Here is a 24,895-nt window from a genome sequence, read left to right as displayed (position 1 = left end):
GGCAGGCAGCTGCACTGTAACCTAACCTTCATGGCAACCGTGTGGTTGGCAGGCCTGTCCAGCCACTGACATGCATCGGGAGGGTCCCGCCTTCTCCTCGCATCGATTGGGTCGCAAACCGGACCCCCGGTTGAGAACCCCTGCTTTCCAGCACAAACCTAGCACCAATTATCAAGCTCACACAAAGACCATGGGAAGGCTCGTGCAGGTATTCTTTTATATAAAAAGAAAAAGGGTGGCTAAAGTAAATGTTGGTCCCTTAGAGGATGAGACCGGGAAATTAATGGTGGGAAATATGGAGATGGCAAAAACACTGAATGAATATTTTATATCAGTCTTTACAGTAGAAAACACTAAGAATATCCCAACACTGGACAAACAGGGGGCTAAAGGGGGGGAGGAGCTAAACACGATCAAAATCACTAAGGAAGTGGTACTCGGTAAAATAATGGGACTCAAGGCGGATAAATCACCTGGACCTGATGGCTTACATCCTAGGGTCTTGAGGGAAGTGGCGGTAGGGATTGTGGATGCATTGGTAATAATTTTCCAAAACTCCCTGGACTCAGCAAAGGTCCTGGCAGACTGGAAAACTGCTAATGTAACACCCTTATTTAAAAAGGGCAGTAGACAGAAGGCTGGAAACTATAGACCGGTTAGCCTAACATCTGTGGTAGGTAAAATTTTGGAGTCCATTATTAAGGAGACAGTAACAGGACATTTGGATAATCATAATTTAATAGGACAAAGTCAGCATGGTTTTATGAAGGGGAAGTCATGTTTGACAAATTTGCTGGAGTTCTTTGAGGAAGTAACATATAGGGTGGATAAAGGGGAACCAGTGGACGTAGTGTATTTAGACTTCCAAAAGGCATTTGACAAGGTGCCACACAAAAGATTATTGCTTAAGATAAAAAATCACAGGATTGGGGGTAATATTCTGGCATGGATAGAGGATTGGCTATCTAACAGAAGGCAGAGAGTTGGGATAAATGGTTCATTCTCAGACTGGCAATCAGTAACTAGTGGTGTTCCGCAGGGGTCAGTGCTGGGTCCCCAACTCTTTACAATCTATATTAACGATTTGGAGGAGGGGACCGAATGTAACATATCAAAGTTTGCAGGTGATACTAAGATGGGAGGGAAAGTAGTGAGTGAGGAGGACATAAAAAACCTGCAAGGGGACATAGACAGGCTAAGTAAGTGGGCAGAGATTTGGCAGATGGAATACAATACTGGAAAGTGTGAGGTTATGCACTTTGGCAGGAAAAATCATAGAGCAAGTTATTATCTTAATGGCAAGAAACTGGAAAGTACTGAAGTACAAAGGGATCTGGGGGTCCTGGTGCACGAAACTCAAAAGGTTAGTATGCAGGTGCAGCAAATGATTAAGAAAGCCAATGGAATGTTGGCTTTCATTGCTAGGGGGATAGAATATAAAAATAGGGAGGTATTGCTTCAGTTGTACAAGGTATTGGTGAGACCGCACCTGGAATACTGCGTACAGTTTTGGTGTCCATACTTAAGAAAGGACATACTTGCTCTCGAGTCAGTACAAAGAAGGTTTACTCGGTTAATCCCGGGGATGAGGGGATGGACATATGAGGAGAGGTTTAGTAGATTGGGACTCTACTCATTGGAGTTCAGAAGAATGAGAGGCGATCTTATTGAAACATATAAGATTGTGAAGGGGTTGGATCGGGTGGATGCAGGGAGGATGTTCCCAATGATGGGTGAAACTAGAACTAGGGGGCATAGTCTTAGAATAAGGGGCTGCTCTTTCAAAACTGAGATGAGGAGGAACTACTTCACTCAGAGGGTGGTAGGTCCATGGAATATGCTGCCCCAAAAAACTGTAGAAGCTACATCATTACATAAATTTAAAACAGAAATAGACAGTTTCCTAGAAGTAAAGGGAATTAAGGGTTACGGGGAGCGGGCAGGAATTTGGACATGAGTTTAGGTTCGGATCGGTCATGGCCCTGTGGGTAGCGGAGCGGGCCCAGGGGCCGTGTAGCCTGATCCTGCTCCTATTTCGTGTGTCTAATTCTGTTAGATTCAGGAGATGGTTCTGTGACAGTAGATTGGCGGTTAGGATCAGATCAGCCATGATCTTATTGAATGGCGGAGCAGGCTCGAGGGGCCGATTGGCCTACTCCTGCTCCTATTTCTTATGTTCTTATGAAGTTGGGGCTGTGGCACATATTTGGGGAAAGATTAGAGGGAGCTTTACTCTGCATCTGGCTGTGGTACGCTTGTTATGAGAGCGCTTGCAACTAAAAAAGGGTAACTGAATTGGGAAGAGTCCCATTCCCAAGCACTGGGTCAAGCCCCACTCCAGAGGCTTGGGTACATAATCTAGGCTGACACTTCAGTGCAGTACTGAGGGAGTGCGGCACTGTTGGAGGTGCTGTCTTTTGAATGAGACATTAAACTGAGGCCGCGTCTGCCCTCTCAGGTGGATGAATAAGATCCCATAGCATTATTTCAAAATGAGCAGGGAAGTGTCCCTCAATAAACATCACAAAACAGATTATCTGGTCATCCATCTTATTCCTGTTTATGGGACCTTGTTGACACACTTCCCTATATTACACTTCAAAAGAAATTAATCAACTGCAAAACGCTTTGGGACATCTAGAGGTCACAAAAAGCACTAGATAAATGGGGAGTGATTATTTGCATGGTGCTTTTTGACTCCCTCTGTGCATGTGTGCCTGTTTGGCACTGTGCAAGTGCATTCGATCCGGTCGCACAAGCACAGTATGATATATGAGGAAGCCGGAAGTGGGGCCAAACCACGTTGCCCAGCCTGGAGCTGCTGCCTGCCTTGTCTGCTCCAGCCTGAGCCTGCTACTGGGACTGGGGTTATCTTTTGAAAATCAATGACTGTACTAAAGGAGCCTCCAGGACTTTTGCTTAGATTATCACTGTTATTATCTACATGAACATTCTTGCGGCCTTCAGAGAGAGTGAGGGAATCGGAGGTGGGAGAGAGAGAGCGGGGGAGAGAGAAAGGGGAGAGAGGGGGGAGAGAAAGAGGGGAGAGAGGGGAGAGGAGAGAGAGGGGAGAGGGGAGAGAGAGAGGGGAGAGGGGGGAGAGAGGGGGGGAGCGAGGGAGGGAGGGAGGAGAGAGAGAGGAGGGGAGGGGAGAGGAGGTCAGGAACTCAGAGAGAGGAGGTCAGGAACTTGGGGAAAGAAGGTCAGGAAGTCTGCAGGGGGGTGTGGGTAAAAGAGCTTGGGGGGCACAGTGGGGATGGGGGAAGAACATGTTCCAGGTCTAAAGGGTGGGTGGGGGGGGGTTGAGAGTGAGAACATGATCCAGATGGTAAGACGGTTCTTCCAACCCCACCCCCTTTACACCGCACCACGTTTGCCCTCTCCTCGTCCTAGACCTGGTTGATTTCTCGGAAAGCTGTCACTATTCACTTCATACCCAATAAACCTGTTAACAATCTGTGACCCACGCGCAATGCCCCATCTATTGGGGTGGGGGAAAGTCCAGAACTTGTTGGGGGGAGAAGGTCAGGAACCCAGCGGTGGGGGGAAGGAGGTCAGAAACTTGGGGTGGGGAGGAGGTCAGGAATCTCGGGGGGGGATGCGGGGAGGATCTTGGGCGGGGAGGAGAAAGTCAGGAACTTGGATGGGGGGATCAGGAACTTGGGCAAGGTGGGAGGTCAAGCACTTATGCAGAGGGAGGATGTCAGAAGCTTGGGGGGGAGGTCAGGATCTTGGGCGGTGGGGGGCATGAACTTGTTTGGGGGGTGGGAGAAGGTCTTAACCCACGAGGATGAACCCTGTCTGTTCCAAGTGAGCTCTTGTCTGTCTGGAGTAGGCAGTCAGAATGGCTCAAATTACACTTTGCAAAGTATTGTAATTGATTACGTAGGCAGGGAGGATCTAATTACACATTCCAGAAAGAACATGCTGGGTGTGCCTTGTCCTCCAAGTGGACCAATCAGCAATCAGGTCATGTCATCCAAGGGGACCAATCAGAAATTTGGTGTTGTGAATAGACACGTCCATATAAATGCAAGTTCTTTCTTTCTAATATCCCTCACCTGGATGACAGCCTAAAAACATGAAGGGTGTAGATGACCAAGTGTACTGGAATGTTGCAAATGTTCCGAGTGTTTTATTGAGAAATGAACTGCAGCATAATAAGACGGTTTTATATGGACCCACAAAAGACCTCCTTATTTAGTGAAATCACAATGATGTAGAGAGACAAGAACCATTTCCACTGGAATAGACTGCTTAGTGGAACAGCTTGACTATCTGGCTGATACTGAGAGACGATCAAAGAATGTTAGCCTTTGTCATGGGTACAACTTGAAAATATTTACAAAAATGTCCTGCACACATACTCGGATTTGTGTTCCAAATTCACAGTAAAGTATAAAGCACTTTGTGCTACTTAAGACAATTTCCTAGTTGCCCTTGGCTATATCTATAGTGCTACACAAATTTGAGATCACACCTGATCTTTGAATCATGGCTCAATAAATAACCTTCTTAAGCAGTGCTAGTGTGTATATCTGCCAAGATTTATACATTGTTCAAGACATGCTGTAATTTTGTTCACAGAGAGACACAACACTCTGTTCCCTGAGACATAAATTTTAAACTTGTAAATAGTTTGCCCTCGGACAGTGTTGTCCAATAGAAATCATTGACTAGCCACAGATGTGCAGAGGGCTTCGCTATTTTAGCCACATGCACCAATTTTAGTAGAAAACACCTTACACACACAATAAAGGTAAATGCGTTTTACATGTGTATATTTACTTAACACACATCTGCCACCATTCAGTAACCAAGGAAGTAAAGCGCTCACAAAGAACAAAAAACGCTCGCACACTCTGCTTTTCATCTTACCGTTTTACCAACAAACGCACAAAAGGCTTAAAGTTTGCTTGCATACACTGTGCAGATATGAATATTGAGATCACAGGCCCAACGACTGTGTCTATCACTCATTTATCCTTTATTAACCAGAAATGCAATTAGCCACATCTGGATTCCAAATTAGTCGCATGTGGCCAGTGCAGGGGTGGGCAAATATTTAGGCTGGAGGGCCACTTAACAAGTGGTTCCCCCTAAGGCGCGTGGCCGCGCACCAACCGCGAGGTCACGTGCAGGCCGCTCACCAGCTCCTGCCGCTGGAAGAGATACAGCAAATATAAAGGGACCGCGCACGGGAAAATAAATTCGAGGGAACATTGTCGCACAAATAAAATGAATTGTGTAAACAACAGCTACCATTAAAATTTGTTATGCCATTTATTGTATAAAGAACCCTTCATGTCGTTTCCACACATAATAAAAATAACGCTGACGAATATGATACAGGTTTACGAGTCACAGTTAAAAGTGCACAGTCTGTTTATTCCAAATAGTCTAAAATTCATTCTTATAGTGGAAAATGAGAGGATCGACTCTGTTTCCACTGGCAATTATAAACATGGTATAAGGCACAATCAAAGATAAAATAACTTATGCAACCTTTAAAAATTGCACATGAAAGTGCTACTTTGATGCTTTTGAAACCTTGCTAAGAAATAGTTAGGTGACTCGGAAAATGATTTATACTGTAAATTTCATCCCCGAATCAGCCATTAAATTGGGCTTGTTCACTGTCAACGTGCGATCACGCCTGAGAAAAGCCAAGACGCTGATAGAGTTTCATAGAACCATGGAAAGTTACCGCATGGAAGGAAGCCATTTCGGCCCACCGTGTCCGGGCCAGCCAACAAAGAGCTATCCAGCCTAATCCCACTTCCTAGCTCTTGGTCCGTAGCCCTGCAGGTTACAGCATCCCAAGTGCACATCCAAGTACTTTTTAAATGCGGTTAGGGTTCCTGCCTCTACCACCCTTTCAGGCAGTGAGTTCCAGACCCCCACAACCCTCTGGGTGAAAGAATTTCCCCTCAAATCTCCTCTAAACCTTCCGCCAATTACCTTAAATCTGTGCCCCCTGGTTTTTGACCCCTCTGCTAAGGGAAATAGGTCCTTTCTATCCACTTTATCTAGGCCCCTCATAATTTTATACACTTCAATAAGGTCTCCCCTCAGCCTCCTCTGTTCCAAGGAAAACAGACCCAGCCTATCCAGTCTTTCCTCATAGCTAAGATTCTCTATTCCTGGCAACATCCTTGTAAATCTCCTCTGTACCCTCTCTAGTGCAGTCACATCTTTCCTGTAATGTGGTGACCAGAACTGCACACAGTACTCTAGCTGAGGCCTAACTAGTGTTTTATACAGTTGAAGCATAACCCCCCTGCTCTTGTATTCTATGCCATGGCTAATAAAGGCAAGCATTCCATATGCCTTCTTAACCACCTTATCTACCTGGCCTGCTACCTTCAGGGATCTGTGGACATGCACTCCAAGATCCCTTTGTTCCTCTACACTACTCAGTGTCCTACCATTTAATGTGTATTCCCTTTCCTTGTTAGCCCTCCCCAAATGCATTACCTCACACTTCTCTGGATTGTATTCCATTTGCCACTGTTCTGCCCACCTGACCAATTTATTGATATCTTCCTGCAGTCTACAGCTTTCTTCTTCAGTATCAATCATACAGCCGATTTTAGTATCATCTGCAAACTTCTTAATTATACCCCCTATATTCAAGTCTAGATCATTGATATATACCACAAAAAGCAAGGGACCTAGTACTGAGCCCTGCGGGACCCCACTGGAGACAGCCTTCCAGTCACAAAAACACCCATCAACCATTACCCTCTGCTTCCTGTCTCCGAGCCAGTTTTGAATCCAATTTGACACTTTGCCCTCGATCCCATGGGCTTTTAACTTTGTGACCAGTCTGTCATGTGGAACGTTATCAAAAGCCTTCCTAAAGTCCATATACACTACATCAAACGCACTACCCTCATCTACCCTCCTTGTTACCTCCTCAAAAAATTCAATCAAGTTTGTCAGACACGACCTTCCCTTAACAAATCCGTGCTGACTATCCTTGATTAATCTAATAGCAAAATACTGCGGATGCTGGAAATCTGAAATAACAGAAAATGCTGGAAATACTCAGCAGGCCAGGCAGCATCCGTGGAGAGAGAAACAGTTAACGTTTCAGGTCTGGGACCCTTCATCAGAACTGGAAAAAGCTGGAGATGTAACCGATATTAAGCAGGTACAGAAACAGCGGGGGGGGGGGGGGTGGTTAGGAGGGGAGGAAGGAATAGAAAGAATACCCTGTGCTTTTGTAAGAGGCAGGAAAGATAAAATGTTGCAAATGGGAATGGCAAAAATTATACTGCATGAAAAATGGGGGCAGGGATTATGATCTGAAATTGTTAAACTCAATGTTGAGTCCGGCAGGCTGCAAAGTGCCCAATCGAAAGATGAGGTGCTGTTCCTCGAGCTTACGTTGAGCTTCATTGCACTGACGCACTCTATTTCAATGCTGTCCGGGTCCACAGTTCCATTTCATCCTTCGACTCATCCGACGCTTCAACAAAAAACTTTTTTTCTTCCTTTCTGATGTCAAGGATCGCAAGCTTCATCAACTCGTGGACACCAACACCTTCTTCCCCGTTACTTTCCTCTGATTCCATCCCTTCTTCCAATCTCACCCCCTGCCGTGTTTTCACTATCCCCTCTGACCTTCCCCTCTCTGACCCCGAACGATCAGACCTCAGCAAAGGCCTGAGCTTTATCCCCTTACGCCCCCATCTTAATGAATTTCGAGCTCGGCATGATGCTGAGCTCTTCTTCCGTCGCCTTCGTCTCCGTGCCCACTTCTCTGGCCAGGAGTCTTCCCCCCGCATGGCTGACCCTTTCTCCCGCTTTCTAAATTCTCCTTCTACTTGGACCCCTCCCTCTGGCCTCTTACCCTCTCTAGATCTTTTCATTGCTAACTGCTGACGTGACATCCGCCGTCTCAATTTCTCTGCTCCCCTCACTCACTCCAACCTACCTCCCTCTGAACTTGCAGCACTCCGTTCTCTCCGATCCAACCCTAACATTATCATTAAACCTGCTGATAAGGGTGGTGCTGTTGTTGTTTGGCGAGCCGACCTCTACCGTGCGGAAGCTGAACACCAACTCTCCAACACCTCCTCCTACCTCCGCCTGGACCATGACCCCACTAGCAAACATCAAGCCATTGTTTCCAAGACTGTCACTGACCTCATCTCCTCTGGAGATCTTCCCTCCATGGCCGCCAACCTCATAGACTCCCAACCCCGCACAGCCTGCTTCTACCTCCTTCCCAAGATCCACAAACAGGACTGCCCTGGTAGACCCATTGTTTCAGCCTGTGCTTGCCCCACGGAACTTATCTCTTCCTATCTCAACTCTATTTTTTCTCCCCTTGTCCAGTCTCTTCCCACCTACATTCACGACTCTTCCGATGCCCTCCGTCACTTTAACAGTTTCCAGTTTCCTGGCCCCAACTGTCTCCTTTTCACCATGGATGTCCAATCCCTCTACACCTCCATCCCCCACCAGGACTGCCTTCGGGCGCTCCGTTTCTTCCTTGAACAGAGGCCCAACCAGTCCCCATCCACCACCACCCTCCTCCGCCTGGCTGAGCTTGTTCTCACATTGAACAACTTCTCCTTTGACTCCACTCACTTCCTCCAAATCAAAGGTGTTGCTATGGGAACCCGCATGGGCCCTAGCTATGCCTGCCTGTTCATGGGATATGTGGAACATTCTTTGTTCCAGTCCAACTCAGGTCCCCTCCCTCACCTCTTTTTCCGGTACATCGATGACTGTATTGGTGCCGTTTCCTGCTCTCGCCCTGAACTAGATAAGTTCATTCACTTTACTTCCAATTTCCACCCTTCCCTCACCTTCACATGGTCCATCTCCGACTCTTCCCTTCCCTTCCTTGACTTCTCCATCTCCATTTCTGGCGATCGGCTTTCAACAAACATCCACTACAAGCCCACCGACTCCCACAGCTACCTGGACTACACTTCCTCCCACCCCGCTTCCTGTAAGGACTCTATTCCATTCTCCTAGTTTCTCTGTCTCCGCCGCGTCTGTTCTGATGATGCCACCTTCCATACTAGTGCTTCCGACATGTCTTCCTTTTTCCTCAACTGAGGATTCCCCTCTACCGTGGTTGACACTGCCCTTGACCGTGTCCGTTCTATTTCCCGCACTTCTGCCCTCACCCCTGCCCCTCCCTCCCGGAACCACGATAGAGTTCCCCTTGTCCTCACCTTTCACCCCACCAGCCTCCACATTCAACGGATCATCCTCCGCCATTTCCGCCACCTCCAACGTGATCCCACCACCAAACACATCTTCCCCTCACCTCCCCTTTCAGCATTCCGAAGGGACCGCTCCCTCCGCGACACCCTGGTCCACTCCTCTATCACCCCCAACAGCCCTTCTCCTTCACCTGGCACCTTCCCGAGCAAGCTCAGGAGATGCAACACATGCCCTTTTACCTCCTCCTTTCCCACTGTCCAGGGCCCCAAACACCCCTTCCAGGTGAAACAGCGATTTACGTGTACTTCTTGCAATTTAATATACTGTATTCGCTGCTCACGATGCGGTCTCCTCTACATTGGGGATACCAAACGCAGATTGGGTGACCGCTTTGCGGAACACCTCCGTTCAGTCCGTAAGGGTGACCCTGAGCTTCCGGTCGCCTGTCACTTTAATTCACTGCTTCACTCCCACTCTGATCTCTCTGTCCTCGGGCTATTGCATTGCTGCAATGAAGCTCAACGTAAGCTCGAGGAACAGCACCTCATCTTTCGATTGGGCACTTTGCAGCCTGCCGGACTCAACATTGAGTTTAACAATTTCAGATAATTATCCCTGCCCCCATTTGTCATGCAGTATAATTTTTGCCATTCCCATTTGCAACATTTTATCTTTCCTGCCTCTTACAAAAGCACAGGGTATTCTTTCTATTCCTTCCTCCTCTCCTAACCACCACCACCCCCCACCCCCTGTCTCTGCACCTGCTTAATATTTGTTACATCTCCAGCTTTTGCCAGTTCTGATGAAGGGTCCCAGACCTGAAACGTTAACTCTGTTTCTCTCTCCACGGATGCTGCCTGGCCTGCTGAGTGTTTCCAGCATTTTCTGTTGTTTTATCCTTGATTAATCCATGTCCTTCTAAATCAAGATTTATCCTGTCCTTCAGAATTCTTTCCAATAATTTTCCCACCACCAAGGTTAGGCTGACTGGTTTGTGGACTTTCACTTGAGAATGACCACAAGTAATGCACCATTATAATGCACCTTTCTTCCCCGAGTGCTATGTATTACTGGGACTGGCCAATGACATAAATCTCTACAACCCTCTTCCAGTCATGACAATAAACTTAAATTGTTCATGGCATGGGGAAAAGGGGCTTAAATTCAAAACAGTGAATGCAATGTCCAATATACCCGGGTCCATTTAGTTATGCCTCCACTATGCTAATTAAGTGGGATAATAATAAAACAAGTGAATAATTGTGCAAGAATTAATAACCTCACTAACAGTCATTGGTGAGAGCAAAGTGTTAAATTAGTAAATTTGGAACAGGCCAACTCATAGACCGGAGTTTTCTGTACCTGGGTGGGTCAGGTGTGGGTGGTCACCGTGGCGGGTCGTGACCCCGTTCCTCATTCCATCCCACTCCTGGGATCGATTTTCCGTTAATGGAGCCTAGTAAGCCCGCCCTGCGCGTCACTCGGCCCTATTAAATGGTGCGGGTCTGATGACGTCATCGATGATGCGTTTTCAGCCGGGATATTTAAAGGAGCCATGGCCACATTGCATTTGAAGGTTCATCGAGGATAGAGCAGGCACTGCACTGCACCACTGGAGTGTTGCAAAGAGTGGCAAACACGACAGCACCGAGGCAGAGGGCTGCACCCAGGTTCTCAGGTGACTCCCTCCTTATGCTTGTGAAGGGAGTGAGAGCACGCAGGGAGGTCCTCTTCCCTTCTGATGGGCGGAAGAGACCTCCCCAGCCTGGCGCCGAATTGCAGAGGAGGTGAACAGCAGGGATGTGGTGAGGAGGACCTGGGTGCAGTACCGGAAACGTTTCAATTATCTCATTAGATCAGGAAAGGTGAGTGCAAGGCCACACTCACCTTCATCCTGCTGTGCCTCTCATCACATCTCCATCACTCTGCCTTCCCAAGCCTACTCCTGCACATCATTACTCACACCAACTTACCTTGCACCTCCACCCATCCCTTTCTCTCTATTTACATTATCACATCCCCATCTGACTAACTACCCCTCACACTCACCCTCATCCTAGTGCAATGATATCAACTAACACCACACAAGGAGGCCCCTTGGCATTGACACCCCATTCCATCATAGTCACCCTCTAGAGATGTAACCCATCCATTCCTTGCACTCATTCCATCACTCTCACTCGGCCTTGTCTTCTTTCCCTCCTTACAGGAAAAGAGAGCCCACAATAAGAGGGAGAGGGAGAGGACCGCAGGTGGCCCTCCATCATTGGTGACTTTAACTGCAGCAGAGGAGGTTGCCTTGGAAGTGTCAGGAGTTGCCGAGCAGCTGGCGGTGGGAGACGGAGAGAGGGGGACATCTCAGCAACCTGGTGACAGAATTACATCTCATACAGCCTCATGGCATACAGCAGTCACTCATATGGGGACTGATGTCAGCAGCTAGTGAATGTTCATCATGTGCATAATGGTATCTGTACCCATTCCTCATATGACATACCTAACCCATCTCTTTACTCTCCCACAGGTCCATCAAGAGCACCCCCCCCCCCACCTCACTGTCCAGGAGGAAGAGCAAGACAACTTCTCAGAGGAGCCTCCAGCCTCTGAGGGCACACCGTCACCAGACATAAGCGCACCCAGCACCAGCGCAGACACGCACACCTGGATGGGTGCCACGCGAGATACAGTAGTGTTGTCACCTGGTGTCTCACAACTCACAAGTGAGCAAGAGCAGATGGCGGAGACAGGGACAGCAGTGGAGACTCCTCGCCCGAGGGCACAGGACGCTCCCAGCTTTGCTCAGCTGCATGCAGACGGTAAGCCTCAGGGGCCATACAGAAAGAGGGTGTTCCTAGAGGTGAAGCAAGAAGTGCAGGAGGCTTTGACTGGTTTTGCGACCGCAATGTCTGCAAATGCGCAGAGAATGGAGGAGTCCATTTCCAACATGAGCACCACTGTGTCACAGGCGATGGCGACTGTAGGCTCTTCCATGGATAGGATGGCCACCTGCCTGGAGCAGCTAATGCGCCACTCACAGGAGCACATGGTCTCTATGGAGCAGAGATGGCTATCTATGGAGAATAGATAGCAGATGCTCATAGACCTGCTCTCCATGAGGGATGTCAACGTTGATGTGGGTCCTCGTGGCACCACTGCTGCACAGCAAGGTGCTCTCCAGCTCCTTGCTAGCAGGGAAGTGTGGGTGGCCCATGAGAGGGATGATGGTGAGAGGGGTCATGTAAGTGGGGGCTCCTCTCAAAGCATTCCAGTCGGAGCCCCAGATGGCTCCTTGGATCACGATGGCCGTGTCTGCCCCTGCACAGTCGCAGGAGGAGCAGACTTTGACGGGGCCATCACAGGTTCCAAGACCCAGAGGACGTCCGCCAAAAGTGTCTATGCAGTTGCAGCAGGGAAGTGAGCAGGCTGCCTCTACCTCTGCTGGAGCCACAGGGGTAACACCTTGTAGAAGCACGCTTAAGAGAAAGATGAAACACAAGTAGATGCACAAGGGTAACCACTTGGGTGTTTTCATAAATGTTTGTGTAAAGTTTCCGTTACTGTGATGTCACAGATAAAAATATTTATTTTCACCACTTTCATGGCTAAATTTGTGTGCGACTTTGGAAGTGGCTTAATGAGTTGAAGTGAACGGTGAGACATAACGTTACCTCCAGCAATGGGGGTCAGTGTGAAAGGAATGGTTTGGTCATTGTAGGGATGCTTTATGGTGCTGCTGTGGGGTGGTGTGAACCTGGTGCAGCATGTGGCAGCCATATGGGTGTAATGCCTGAAGTTAAGTAAATCTGGCCATGATGAGACCATCCCTGGCCTCCCAGGCAACAATGTGCTTGGGTGCTGGTGGGAACTGGACCGCAGGTACCTCCTCCTCATCTTCCAGCTGATGCTCCTCCCCCTCTGAAGAGGCTGTGCGCTCAGTGCCTTGCTCCTCATGCAGCGCTAATCCTTGCTGCTGGAGACCCTGGCTGGTGCCTACTGAAGGGCTCCTTTAGATCTGTCAAGGCATCTGAAGCGCATTTTCAGCATGTCTATTGTCTGCTCTATGACACATCTGGTGGAAATGTGGCTTTAATTAGGTCTCTCCTGGGCCTCAGTACTTGGCCTCCTCAAGGGTGTCATGAGCCACATCTTCAGTGGCTAGCCCTTGTCTCCAAGCAGCTAGCCAGAAAGTCTATTTGGAGGAGCGAAGAGCTGAGGGAGGGTGGACTGGCACAGGATGAGAGAGAGTCATGGCAGCTGCCAGGGAATTTGGCGCACACATGCATGATGATCTTCCTATGGTTGCAGGTGAGCTGCACATTGAGGGAGTGGAAACCCTTGCGGTTGACAAAGACTCCTGGGTGATAATGGGGTGCCCTGATGGCCACATGTGTGCAGTCGATGATCCCCTGCACCCATGAGAAGCCAGCCAGAGTGGCAAAGCCAAGCACCCGCTCAGTAACACTGGCTTCATCAGTGGCAAAGTTGATATAATTGGATAATTTGTAAAGAAGGCATCGGTGAGCTGTGTGATGCATCTCAGGGCGGTTGACTACGAGATGCCACAAATGTCTGCTGCAGATCCCTGGAAGGAGCCTGAGGTGAAGAAGTTGAGGGCACTAGTGACTTTTGACAGCCACTGGTAAGGCATGTTCAACCGCTCCTCTGAGCTGCAGGTCTTGCTCGAGAAATGTGCAAATGTTTGCGATGACCTGGCATGATAGCCTGAGCCTCCTTTGGCACTGCTGGTCAGTCATGTTGAGAAAGCTCACCCTCTGCCTGTATAGCCTGTGTTGGGGGTATCACCTCCGGCATGGTGCAGCCCTGCACTGATGCCCTCTGTCCTGTGCAGCATCAGGTGGTTGAGGAGAAGGTTGGTGGTGTTGTTGGTGGTGCTGCTGGTGTGCCTGGTGTTGCTGTTGTTGGGGCTCATAATGGTCAGATTCTGAGGACCAAGGTGAGACAGTATAAACGGCACTCATGCTGATGTAATAGATGGCAGGTCAAGTCGAGATGACATAAGCAATCTGTCAATGGTGTGATAGGTGGAATCAATGAGATGACAGTGGATGCCAACTTTACTGAAAAGACTTGCAACCTCTAGAAACCTAAATCTGTGCTGACAATGCAGTCAGCAACAGCATCTGCCTTAGGAAAGTGACCAGCTGTCAGATAGGAATTTTTATTGTACTTTTCATGCTGTGCACTAATGAGGTGGTTCAATGGCCACTCAATTTCTGCCTCAGGTTCACAGATGTGGTTCCCGAGCTGTGTGATTCCCGTGCTCATCCAGGGAAATTTGAAAGGTAGGGTTAAACAGGTTTAAGGGTCTGACAAGTATCTCATAATGATCTAAATTAGCTCAGCCACCTCTGCCGTTCGGGTTGCTGTCAAACGTGCCTGAGGGAAAGGCACGTGGGGGTGGGAAGATGGCGGGTTACCGATCCACTCCAAAGTTTTTCAAATTTCCCTTCTGACCCGCCGCCAATTGCACCCACACAAACCCCAGAAAATGCCGGCCACAGTGTTGATCATCACTCCCACTTCTACCCTCCCAATAATTTATAAACAAATTCAGATACTAGTTAGATACTATCTTAAATACACAAAATGTAGTGTAAAATAGTAAAATTTTCCGTTACTAAATGAATGAAATGATTGATCGATCGATTAGATGCTGTACTGAAAGTCTAGTGGCTGTTTGGCAGAGCGGCTCGTGTCTGCGGGGCCTCCGACGTGAGAGGTTTTCTCTTTTTAAGTGTGCTGAGTACAGGAAGCCGAGGACTTGTAAGGCCTGAACTACAATTGCCTGCCATTACCTGGAGTCCTTGTGCTCCGGGATCCACTGCCGTGTCTAAGACGGCGATGAGAGCCGGCCGTCGTACTCTGGGTACCGGGAGAGGAAAGGTGCAGCACTGGTCTCTTTCTTCAGTGAAAGAGTCATCGAGATGAGCAGCCGTGACTCGACTCTAAAATGGACAGGGCATATTCGAGTATGCAGTGCATTCTGGGTACGGACGTCCACCATTGGGGCCCAGAATCGCAGAACGAATCCTTTTATGATTGGGCCGGCGAGAATCGCTTTTGCAAATTGATAAACTGAATTAAGTATTACTGTGCATTCCCTGGCTGCAGTTCGGGTCCGTCTCTGACCCACGAGAAGTGAAACTGGATAGACTAATGTGCAGCTCGGGTTCTATTTCTGTCCCTTCCAGTGGGCCGGATAGAATGACTAGGTGGGCCGGATATGGCCCGCGGGCCATATTTTGCCCACCGCTAGGCCAGCGGCTATCGTATTGAGCACTGCCCTGGAATGAGTTATAAAGTTAATTCAGTAGGTTTCACGCAAGTAATATTATTCAGACAATTCCATTTAGCCGCATTGATCAATACCAGTCACAGTTATCTGCCTCTATATCCCATTTGTAACTAGATAAAATGTATTCAATGTTGCAATTGCTTCCTGATGCTTTGATCAACCACCTTATTCCACCACATATCAGACTTGACTGTCACAGAAAGTAGAGAAAACGTGAATGGTCCAGTTATATATTGACTCTGACTACAATAAGACGGTGACTGAAAAGAAAGACTTGCATTCACGACCTCAGGGCCTGAACAACAAGTCATCAGGTCATGACTCAGAGACAAGGGTCCTCAATTTAAATAAAGGAAACTACGATGGTCTGAGGAGCGAGTTGGGTAGGATTGATTGGGGAATGGCACTCAAAGGGTTGACGGTGGATAGGCAATGGCAAACATTCAAAGACCAAATGGATGAGCTACAGAATTTGTTCATCCCAGTTTGGCATAAAAATAAAACAAAAAAGGTGACTCAACCGTGGCTAACAAGGGAAATTAGGGATAGCATAAGATCCAAGGAGAGGACATATAAATTGGCTAGAAAAAGCAATAATCCTGAGGATTGGGAGCAGTTTAGGAGTCAACAAAGGAGGACAAAGGGATTAATTAAGAAAGGGAAAATAGAATATGAGAGTAAGCTAACGTGGAACATAAAAACTGACTTTAAAAGCTTTTATAGATATGTGAAGAGAAAAAGATTGGTGAAGTCAAGCGTAGGTCCCTTACAGTCAGAATCAGGGGAATTTATAATGGGAAACAAGAAAATGGCAGACCAACTAAATACATACTTTGGTTCTGTCTTCACAAAGGAGGACACAAATAACCTCCCAGAGATGCCGGGGAACATAGGGTCTAATGAGAGGGAGGAACTGAAAGAAATCAGTATTTGTAGGGAAATGGTGTTAGGAAAATTGATGGGACTGAAGGCCGATAAATCCCCAGGGCTTGATGGTCTACATCCCAGGGTACTTAAGGAAGTGGACCTAGAGATAGTAGATGCATTGCTGGTCATCTTCCAGAACTCGATAGACTCTGGAACAGTACCCATGGATTGGAGGGTAGCTAATGTTACCCCACTATTCAAAAAAGGTGGTCGAGAAAAAGCAGGGAATTATAGACCCATCGGTAGTGGGGAAAATGCTAGAGTCTATTATAAAAGATGTAATAGCAGAGCACTTGGAAAGCAGTGACAGGATCGGACAAAGTCAACATGGATTTACAAAAGGTAAATCATGCTTGACTAATCTACTGGAATTTTTTGAGGATGTAACTGGTAAAATAGATAAGGGAGAACCAGTGGATGTGGTGTATTTGGACTTTCAGAAGGCTTTCGATAAGGTCCCACATAAGAGATTAGCGTGCAAAATTAAGGCACATGGGATTGGGGGCAAGGTATTGACTTGGATAGAGAACTGGTTGGCGGACAGAAAGCAAAGAGTTGGAATAAACGGTTCGTTTTCCAAGTGGCAGGCAGTGACTAGTGGGGTACCGCAAGGATTGGTCCTAGGACCCCAGCTGTTCACAATATATATTAATGATCTGGACGAGGGAATTGGATGTAATATCTCCAAATTTGCAGATGACACAAAGCTGGGTGGGAGGGTAAGCTGTGAGGAGGATGTCGTGAAACTCCAGTACGATTTGGACAGGTTGGGTGATTGGGCAGAAACATGGCAAATGCACTATAATGTGGATAAATGTGAGGTTATCCACTTTGGTGGCAAAAACAGGAAGGCAGATTATTATTTGAATGGCAATAGATTGGGAGAAGGGGAAGTGCAAAGAGACCTGGGTGTTATTGTGCACCAGTCACTGAAGGTAAGCATGCAGGTGCAGCAGGCGGTTAAGAAGGCAAATGGTATGTTGGCCTTCATAGCAAGAGGGTTCGAGTACAAGAACAAGGATGTCTTGCTGCAGTTGTACAGGGCCTTGGTGAAACCGCACCTTGAGTATTTTGTGCAGTTTTGGTCACCTTACCTGAGGAAGGACGTTCTTGCCATAGAGGGAGTGCAGCGAAGATTCACCAGGCTGATACCTGGGATGGCAGGAATGACGTACGAGGAGAGATTGTGTCAATTGGGCTTATACTCACTGGAGTTTAGAAGATTGAGAGGGAATCTCATCAAAACCTATAACATTCTGTCAGGTCTGGACAGACTAGATGCAGAAAGGATGTTTCTGATGGCCGGGGAGTCCAGAACCAGGGGTCATAGTCTAAAGATAAGGGGTAAGCCATTTAGGACTGAAATGAGGAGGAATTTCTTCACCCAGAGAGTGGTGAACCTGTGGAATTCTCTGCCACAGAGGGTGGTGGAGGCCAATTCATTAAATATATTCAAGAAAGAGTTGGATATATTTCTTGAGGCTAAAGGGATCAAGGGATATGGGGAGAAGGCAGGGACAGGGTACTGAATTTGGATGATCAGCCATGATCTCATTGAATGGCGGAGCAGGCTCGAAGGGCCGAATGGCCTACTCCTGCTCCTATCTTCTATGTTTCTATGTTTCTATGAAGCACGAGAAAACACATAAACATGCACTCCACTACCATTGAACAATTTAACAAAAGTCTTCCTTTCCTTTATTATGGAGAAAAGAAAATGTCAGTTGCCTAAAAGGCAAACAAAATGGCTGATGGTCCCCTTTGGGTGGCTGGAAGGTGCTGGCATTGAAGGTGAGAGCAGCTGTGACCAGCACAACTGGCACTATCTCTAGCGTGCTCCTCATGCAGAGAGATCTGGCTGCTTTGGGTGCGTTCACACTATAACTGTAGCATTGGGGGAAACCAGTATTGCTTCACAAAATTGGTACAGTTATAGTGTAAATGCAGCCTAAATCCAGAAGCTGGGCCCAAACTAACATCATAGCACCAACACTAAACTGGAGTCTTATGAAAGTACCATTACAGGGCAGTGAGCATTAACAGGAAGGAGAAAGGAAAAAATATGGTTTGGGAATATGCACAGTTCATGAGAAGAGTTTTTAGGAGGCTATGACAAAAAGGGAGGAAAGCAGTGAGACATGGGTAGCGAGGGAGTGTTTCGGAGAGCGAAGGAAATGTCTAAATGAGTGGTTGTCAACAGTAGAGAGAAGAATGAGAAGTAAGCTGCTGTTAAAAGATTGGAGGGTATGTAGGAGGAGATCATGGGAAGTAAGGAGGGATGAGTTCATTGAAAGATTTGTAGGTAAAGATGAAGATTTTAATTGCCATTGGTAGTGGACTGCAGATGGATGACTATCTCTGCAGGTTGTCATGGAACGAAGATTATCTGAGCCACAGTTTCCATGGTGAACTTGTGCCTGCTCATGCACCGCTCCTCATCATGCCCAAGTAATTGACTCTGGTGGTAGATCAGGATAGAACCCGCTGGACTCCTATGTCCTCTGTGCTCCTGCATGTGTCCCCTTCTCCTCCTGTTTCACTATGACATACATCTCGATGGGTACAACAATTGTGCTCTCTGACCAATTAAATCTCCCGTGTACTGTTCACCCCTGTCACTGCTGTGGTGACATTTTAGAAATTTCCCAGTTCATTAACCTCGCTAAAGGCAGATCTGACCAACACAGGCGATTGGTTCATTAGCACTTTCTACCAACATTCCAAAACTTTTATTCTCACGTCAACTCGTTCGCAGGAATTTCGACCTCCAAAATTTTCTAACACCAACTCTATCATCTCAATGCAGTCAAAATAGCTCTATATTTTATAGTCTTACGATCACATTTTTTATATTCTATTTGCAATACCACAATTTTTAAAATGTTAATGATGCAATAAATCCAAGCCATACCTATCTGAAACCATTCCTTCTGCAATTTCACAGACAAGTACAAAGAGAAGTATAAACGTCAGAATCCATCGGAAACTGTGTCCAGGAAAGTGCAACCAGGTATTATGGTGGATCTGAACCTTTGAACTTTGGCTTCCCCAACCTGAAATTCAAATAATTAATTTCTTTTTAGAAGTAGACAATAACGGAAAGTAAGATTAAAGAGTACAAGAAAACATTTAAACATGAAATGCGCTTTAAAAAGTAATTGGGCATAATTTTGACTTTGGGCAATAGTGTAAAATAAGCAATATTGGATCAGCTGCCCGTTGTACATCTCTCCAGACTTTCATTCCTATTGACTTCAATAGAAACAAAAATTGAGAGCTATGAATAACGGGTGGCTGATCCGATATTGCCTATTTTACACTACTGCCAAAAGTCAAAATGACCCCGTTAATTCTAAACTGTACACGACAGATATGGGCTGAAAGTTCTTTTATTTCAGGCCATAATTATTTTAATTCGAAGAATATAAAAAATTAAGGACAAGAAAAAGCCATTCAGGCACCGAAGTTATACTCCATGTGGTGTGAGACAGGTGCCCCATGGAGGTCTCACACTCATTCGTTTAGAGTCACACTAGCTCTGGAATATCCGGTCACTGATGCTGCAAAGCGGAACAGCTTACATCCTATTAGCTTATTAAATGACTTCGCCACAATGTGTAGACACAAAAGTGGCAGTTTAATGAACCTTTTGGGCTGGATTTTCTCAGCCCCGAGGAGGTGGGTATGGAGGCGGGACTGCTGGGAAAGTTGCAGAATTTGGGGGTGGGTGGCAAACCCGCCCCCAACCTGCCTCCGTGCCCTCTTGCCAGGAGGCGGGAAGCTGTCCTGCCCCGGGTCCCATCTCTTTGGAGGCAGAAAGGGATTAAAGCCTATTACCTGCCTGTTAACAGGTAATTAACAGGCAGGAAATAGGATTATCCCCATTTTTCGTGCTGAAGTGCGGGCTTCCCAACCTGGGGGAACCCCGCCGGGGTGTAGGAGGCGAATAGGAGGTCTGCGGGGGTCGGAGGGGTCTGAAAGTGCGATGTAGAGGTGAGTGATGGGTGCAAATGTGGAGTGGTAAGTATGTGAGGTGAGTGTAAAGTGTTAGAAAATGTTAACTTACCTTTGTTTCGACCTACAGCCTTCAGTCGCTGTGGAGCCGGAGTCCCAACATCTCCATTGTAGAGATCACAGACTGGCTGTTGCATCCTCCGATCCAACAGCCAGCTGATTTCTGCAAAGTAGAAAGGTTTGATGAGTCCTGAACACAAGGGGCTGGATTTTCATTGGGCCGTGGAGTCGGGATTGGAGGCGTGTGGGGGTTTAAAATCCTGAAATCGGGGGTCCCAACCCCATCCCGCCCCCAACCCGCCTCCATGCCAGTTTCAAAGGAGGCGGGTACCCGCCCCACACTGGGACCCGCCTCCCCGAGGCGGGAAGGGGATTAGTGCCAATTAACTGCTTGTTAACAGGTAGTTAACAGGCAGTTTTTAGCCTAATCCCTATTTTCATTGTTGAAATGTGGGATTCCCGACGGCTCCAAACCACGCCAAGTTAGCGAGGCGGGCCGTCGGGATGAAGGGCTTGGAGGGTTCGAGATGCCCGGTGTTCAGGTGAGTGATGGGTGCATGAGTGCAGAGGTAAGTGTGTTTGGTCTGTGTAAAGTGTTTAAAGAAGTTCTACTAATCTTTACTTACCTTTACCGCCTTCCTTCCTTCAGGTCTCGGGAGTCCCTCATCTCACCGGCACAGAAAGCAGAATGGCTGCGATCTGTCAAAATCTGCAGCCTCTGCTTTCTGTTCCGGGGAGATCTCTAAATCATCCTGAGAGGAAGGAATTAACCTGGAGTACAGATTGTCAGTGTTTGACAGCTTCAAGCAGCTGTGAAACGCTGATATTTCATCTGTCAAAAGGTCTTGACAGATGAAATTTCAATCTGTGACATCACCTGTTGCCGGGTGGCCCTTAATTGGCCTGCTGAGCCCACTGGGCGGGCTCAACAAGGTCAATCAAGTCTAAATCATGTGGGTTGGCTAGAACTCAATGGAGGCGGGACTACAACCCCAAAGGTTGTAGTCCCGCCTCCTACCCGCCTCCTCAATGAAAATCCAGCCCATGAACTCATCAAACTACACAGAATGTCTGTTTGACAGCTTCACAGAGCTGTCAAACAATAACATTTCTTCTTTGAAATGTTCTTGACAGATGACACGTCATATGTTGACATGCTCTGTCACGGACTTCCCCCTAATTGGCCTGCTGAGCCCGCTGGGCGGGCTTGACAAGGTCAATCAGGGGAAATTCCTGCTGGTTGGCCAGAAGCTGATGGAGGCGGGACTGAAACCTGGCAAGCAGCCGTCCCGCCTCCAAAGGCTTTCCATTCAGAAAATCTAGCCCTTAGTCTCCCTCTGCCAGTTTAGTGTTATTCATTATACACATGTGACTCAAATTTTTCTGACCAATGTACACTACTTTACATTAATGTGTTACATTTAATTTGCCATTTGTCTACCCTGGCCAATATTTATCCCTCAATCAACTTCACTAAAAACAGATTATCTGATCATTATCACATTGCTGTTTGTGGGAGCTTGCTGTGCGCAAATTGGCTGCCACGTTTCCTACATTACAACAGTGACTACACTTCAAAAAGTACTTAATTGGCTGTAAAGCGCTTTGGGACATCCTGAGGTCATGAACAGTGTTATATAAATGCAAGTCTTTCTTTCTTTTATTGTATAACTAATCTGGTTCCTTCTGTAAATCTTTTATTACATCCTCTGGGCTAGAGGGGGCGATTTTGTGAATGGGGCCACATTGGAGGCGGGACTGCTGCTTGTCGGGTTTTAGTCCCGCCTCCATCGACTAGTGGCCAACCCACGCTATTTTCCCTTGATTGACCTTGTTAAGCCCACCCAGCAGGCTTAGCAGGCCAATTAAGGGAAAGTCGGTTGCAGAGCACGTCAACGTATGATATTTCATCCGTCAAAAATTTTTGACAGATGAATTGTCATCGTTTGACAGCTCTGTGAAGCTGTCAAACATTGGCAATCTCTGCAGTTTGATGAGATATTGCATACAAGACTTCATCAACCTTCTTTCTTTTACAGAAATGAGATGGTTGTTGCATCTGAGAATGCAACGGCCATCTCTCATCTGCAACGTAGAGGTGCGAGACTCTCCACATACAAACTGACTGAAGCCTGCAGGAAGAAACAAAGGTAAGTACACTTTTAAAAACACTTTGCACTTACCTCAGATACTCACCTCTCCACTCTTGCACTCATCACTTACCTTCACACCACACTTTTGCACCCCCCGACCCCTGCAGACTCGGTACTCGCCTCGCCTCGCTGGCGAGTTTCGGAGCCTTCAGGAAGCCCACGCATGTGAGGGCAAAAAGGGAATAATCCTATTTTCTGATTGTTAACTACCTGTTAACAGGCAGTTAATAGGCTTTAATCCCTTCCCACCTCCAAGGAGACGGGACCCAGCGCGGGACGGCTACCCGCCCCATAGGAAGATGGCATGGAGGCGGATTGGGGCGGGTTGGGCACCCACCCCCAAATTCTGCCATTTTCCCAGCAGTCCCACCTCCATACCTGCCCCCTCAGGGCTGAGAAAATCACCCACAGAATTTTTGCAGGAGAACTCCTGTTGTAACTTAAGAACATAAGATCATAAGAGCAGGAGTTGGCCATTTAGCCCTTCGAACCTGCTCCGTCATTCAGTAAGATCATGGCTGATCTTCTACCTCAACTCCACCTTATCCCTATACCCCTTAATTCCCTTAATTTCCAAAAATTTATCGACCTCTGTCTTGAATATACTCAATGACTGAGCATCCACAGCTCTCTGGGTAGAGAATTCCGAAGATTCATAACCCTTTGAGTGAAGAAATTTTTCCTCACCTCAGTCCTAAATGGCCAACCCCCTATTCTGAGACTGTGACCCCGTATTCTAGATTCCCCAGCCAGGGGGAACTTTTTCTCAGCATTAACCCTGTCAAGCCCCTTAAGAATTTTATATGTTTCAATTAGATCACCTCTTATTCTTCTAAACTCTAGGGAATATAGGCCTAGTCTACTCAATCTCTCCTCAATCCCCTCATCCCAAGAACCAGTCTAGTGAACCTTTGTTGCACTCCCTCTATGGCAAGTATGTCTTTCCTTAGGTAAGGAGACCAAAACTGTACACAGTACTCCAGGTGTGGCCTCGCCAATGCCGTGTATAATTGTAGTAAGACTTCTTTACTCTTATATTCTAATCCCTTTGTAACAAAAGCTAACATACCATTTGCTTTCCTAATTGCTTGCTAGTTACCTGCATGTTAACTTTCTGTGATTCATGTACAAGGACACCCAGGTCCCTCTGAATGCAAACATTTCCCAGTCTCTCACCATTCAAAAATGTTTTTGCTTTTTTGTTTTTCCTACCAAAGTGGATAACTTCACACTTCCCCACATTGTATTCCATTTGCCATGTTCTTGCCCACTCAGTCAACCTGTCTATATCTCTCTGCAGCCTCTGTGCATCCGCCTCACAGCTTACTTTCCCACCTAACCTTGTATCCTGGATGATCAGTGGAAACCCGGAGAACTAGTGTAAACCGACCTTTAATTACTGACCCCAAAGGACTCCGCTCAACACCTCCCCCAGAGCCTAGCATCGCAAGCACTTTATTATCTATTCTCAAACCAACTTTTTACCCAGCCTGTATTTTACTCTGGATTCCTGTGCCTTTCAGTTTCATTCGAAGTCTTTCCTGTGGAACTTAATCAAAATCTTTCAGAAAGGCCAAGTAAGCTCTTTCATAGCAAGATCCACAATCTAATTTGTCTGCAAGTCCTTAAAGAAATCAATGATGTTTGCCTCGCTGGATCTTTCCCTTCTAAATGTATGCTGATTATTTCTTATTAAGGTTGGTTCTTAAGGAATGCCGATACAGCTTTCCAACCTTGAAGGGAGACAGTTAACTGATGATCTTATGAAGGAATGGCAATATATAATTATGAGGAGATTCTGGGACTATTTCCGCTTGAGCAGAGAAAGCCATGAGGAGATTATAAATATAAAGAGTTTTGATAGATTCAATAGAAGATGACTCGAGGGGTAATTGCTCAACTCCATCACAAAAGCTGTGATCTGGCGGATTGCATGGCTGTTATAGAAGCTGTCCAATTTACATTCCAATGATTTCAATGGAATTAAAAGCAAGTGGATTCTACACTGGGTGGACGATCCACTCTGTCATATTACAGTTTACCCCTATTTCTCCAATTTGGGGAATCAGTGATGAGGGATAACCAATTTGAAACTGTCACTAAGAGCAGGAGGTGAGAGGTTAGGAGAAATATTTTTATGAAGAAGGTTATTGGAACATAAAATGTTTTGCCACAGGGATTATTGAGGCAGAGCCCATTGAATCTTTTAGGGGAAAATCAGATTCGGAAGCAGAGGAAGATACAGACCAATAGGGAGCGAGCAGGGCTGTGAGATTAGTTTTAGGTTGACCTAGCA

The 24,895-nt window shown here is 46.9% G+C and overlaps 1 protein-coding gene across 3 annotated transcripts in view; it reads right to left on the bottom strand.

Annotated features, from left to right (window-relative positions):
- LOC147105547 (ATP-binding cassette sub-family C member 9-like) overlaps positions 1 to 24,895 on the bottom strand; it is a 221,659-nt gene that overhangs the window by 185,678 nt on the left and 11,086 nt on the right. For all 3 annotated transcript variants that reach the window (XM_086010011.1, XM_086010013.1, XM_086010012.1), the window contains exon 2: positions 19,344 to 19,485. In XM_086010011.1, the coding sequence (XP_085866137.1) occupies positions 19,344 to 19,485 (142 nt within the window). The remainder of the gene's footprint in view (positions 1 to 19,343; positions 19,486 to 24,895) is intronic.

The sequence above is a fragment of the Somniosus microcephalus genome, chromosome 17 (genome assembly GCF_052327205.1).
Source record: "Somniosus microcephalus isolate GS21.2 chromosome 17, FLI_Smic_1.0, whole genome shotgun sequence".
Taxonomy (NCBI): domain Eukaryota; kingdom Metazoa; phylum Chordata; class Chondrichthyes; order Squaliformes; family Somniosidae; genus Somniosus; species Somniosus microcephalus.
Note: the sequence above shows the minus strand (reverse complement) of the source record. Positions and strands in the feature narration are given on the sequence as shown.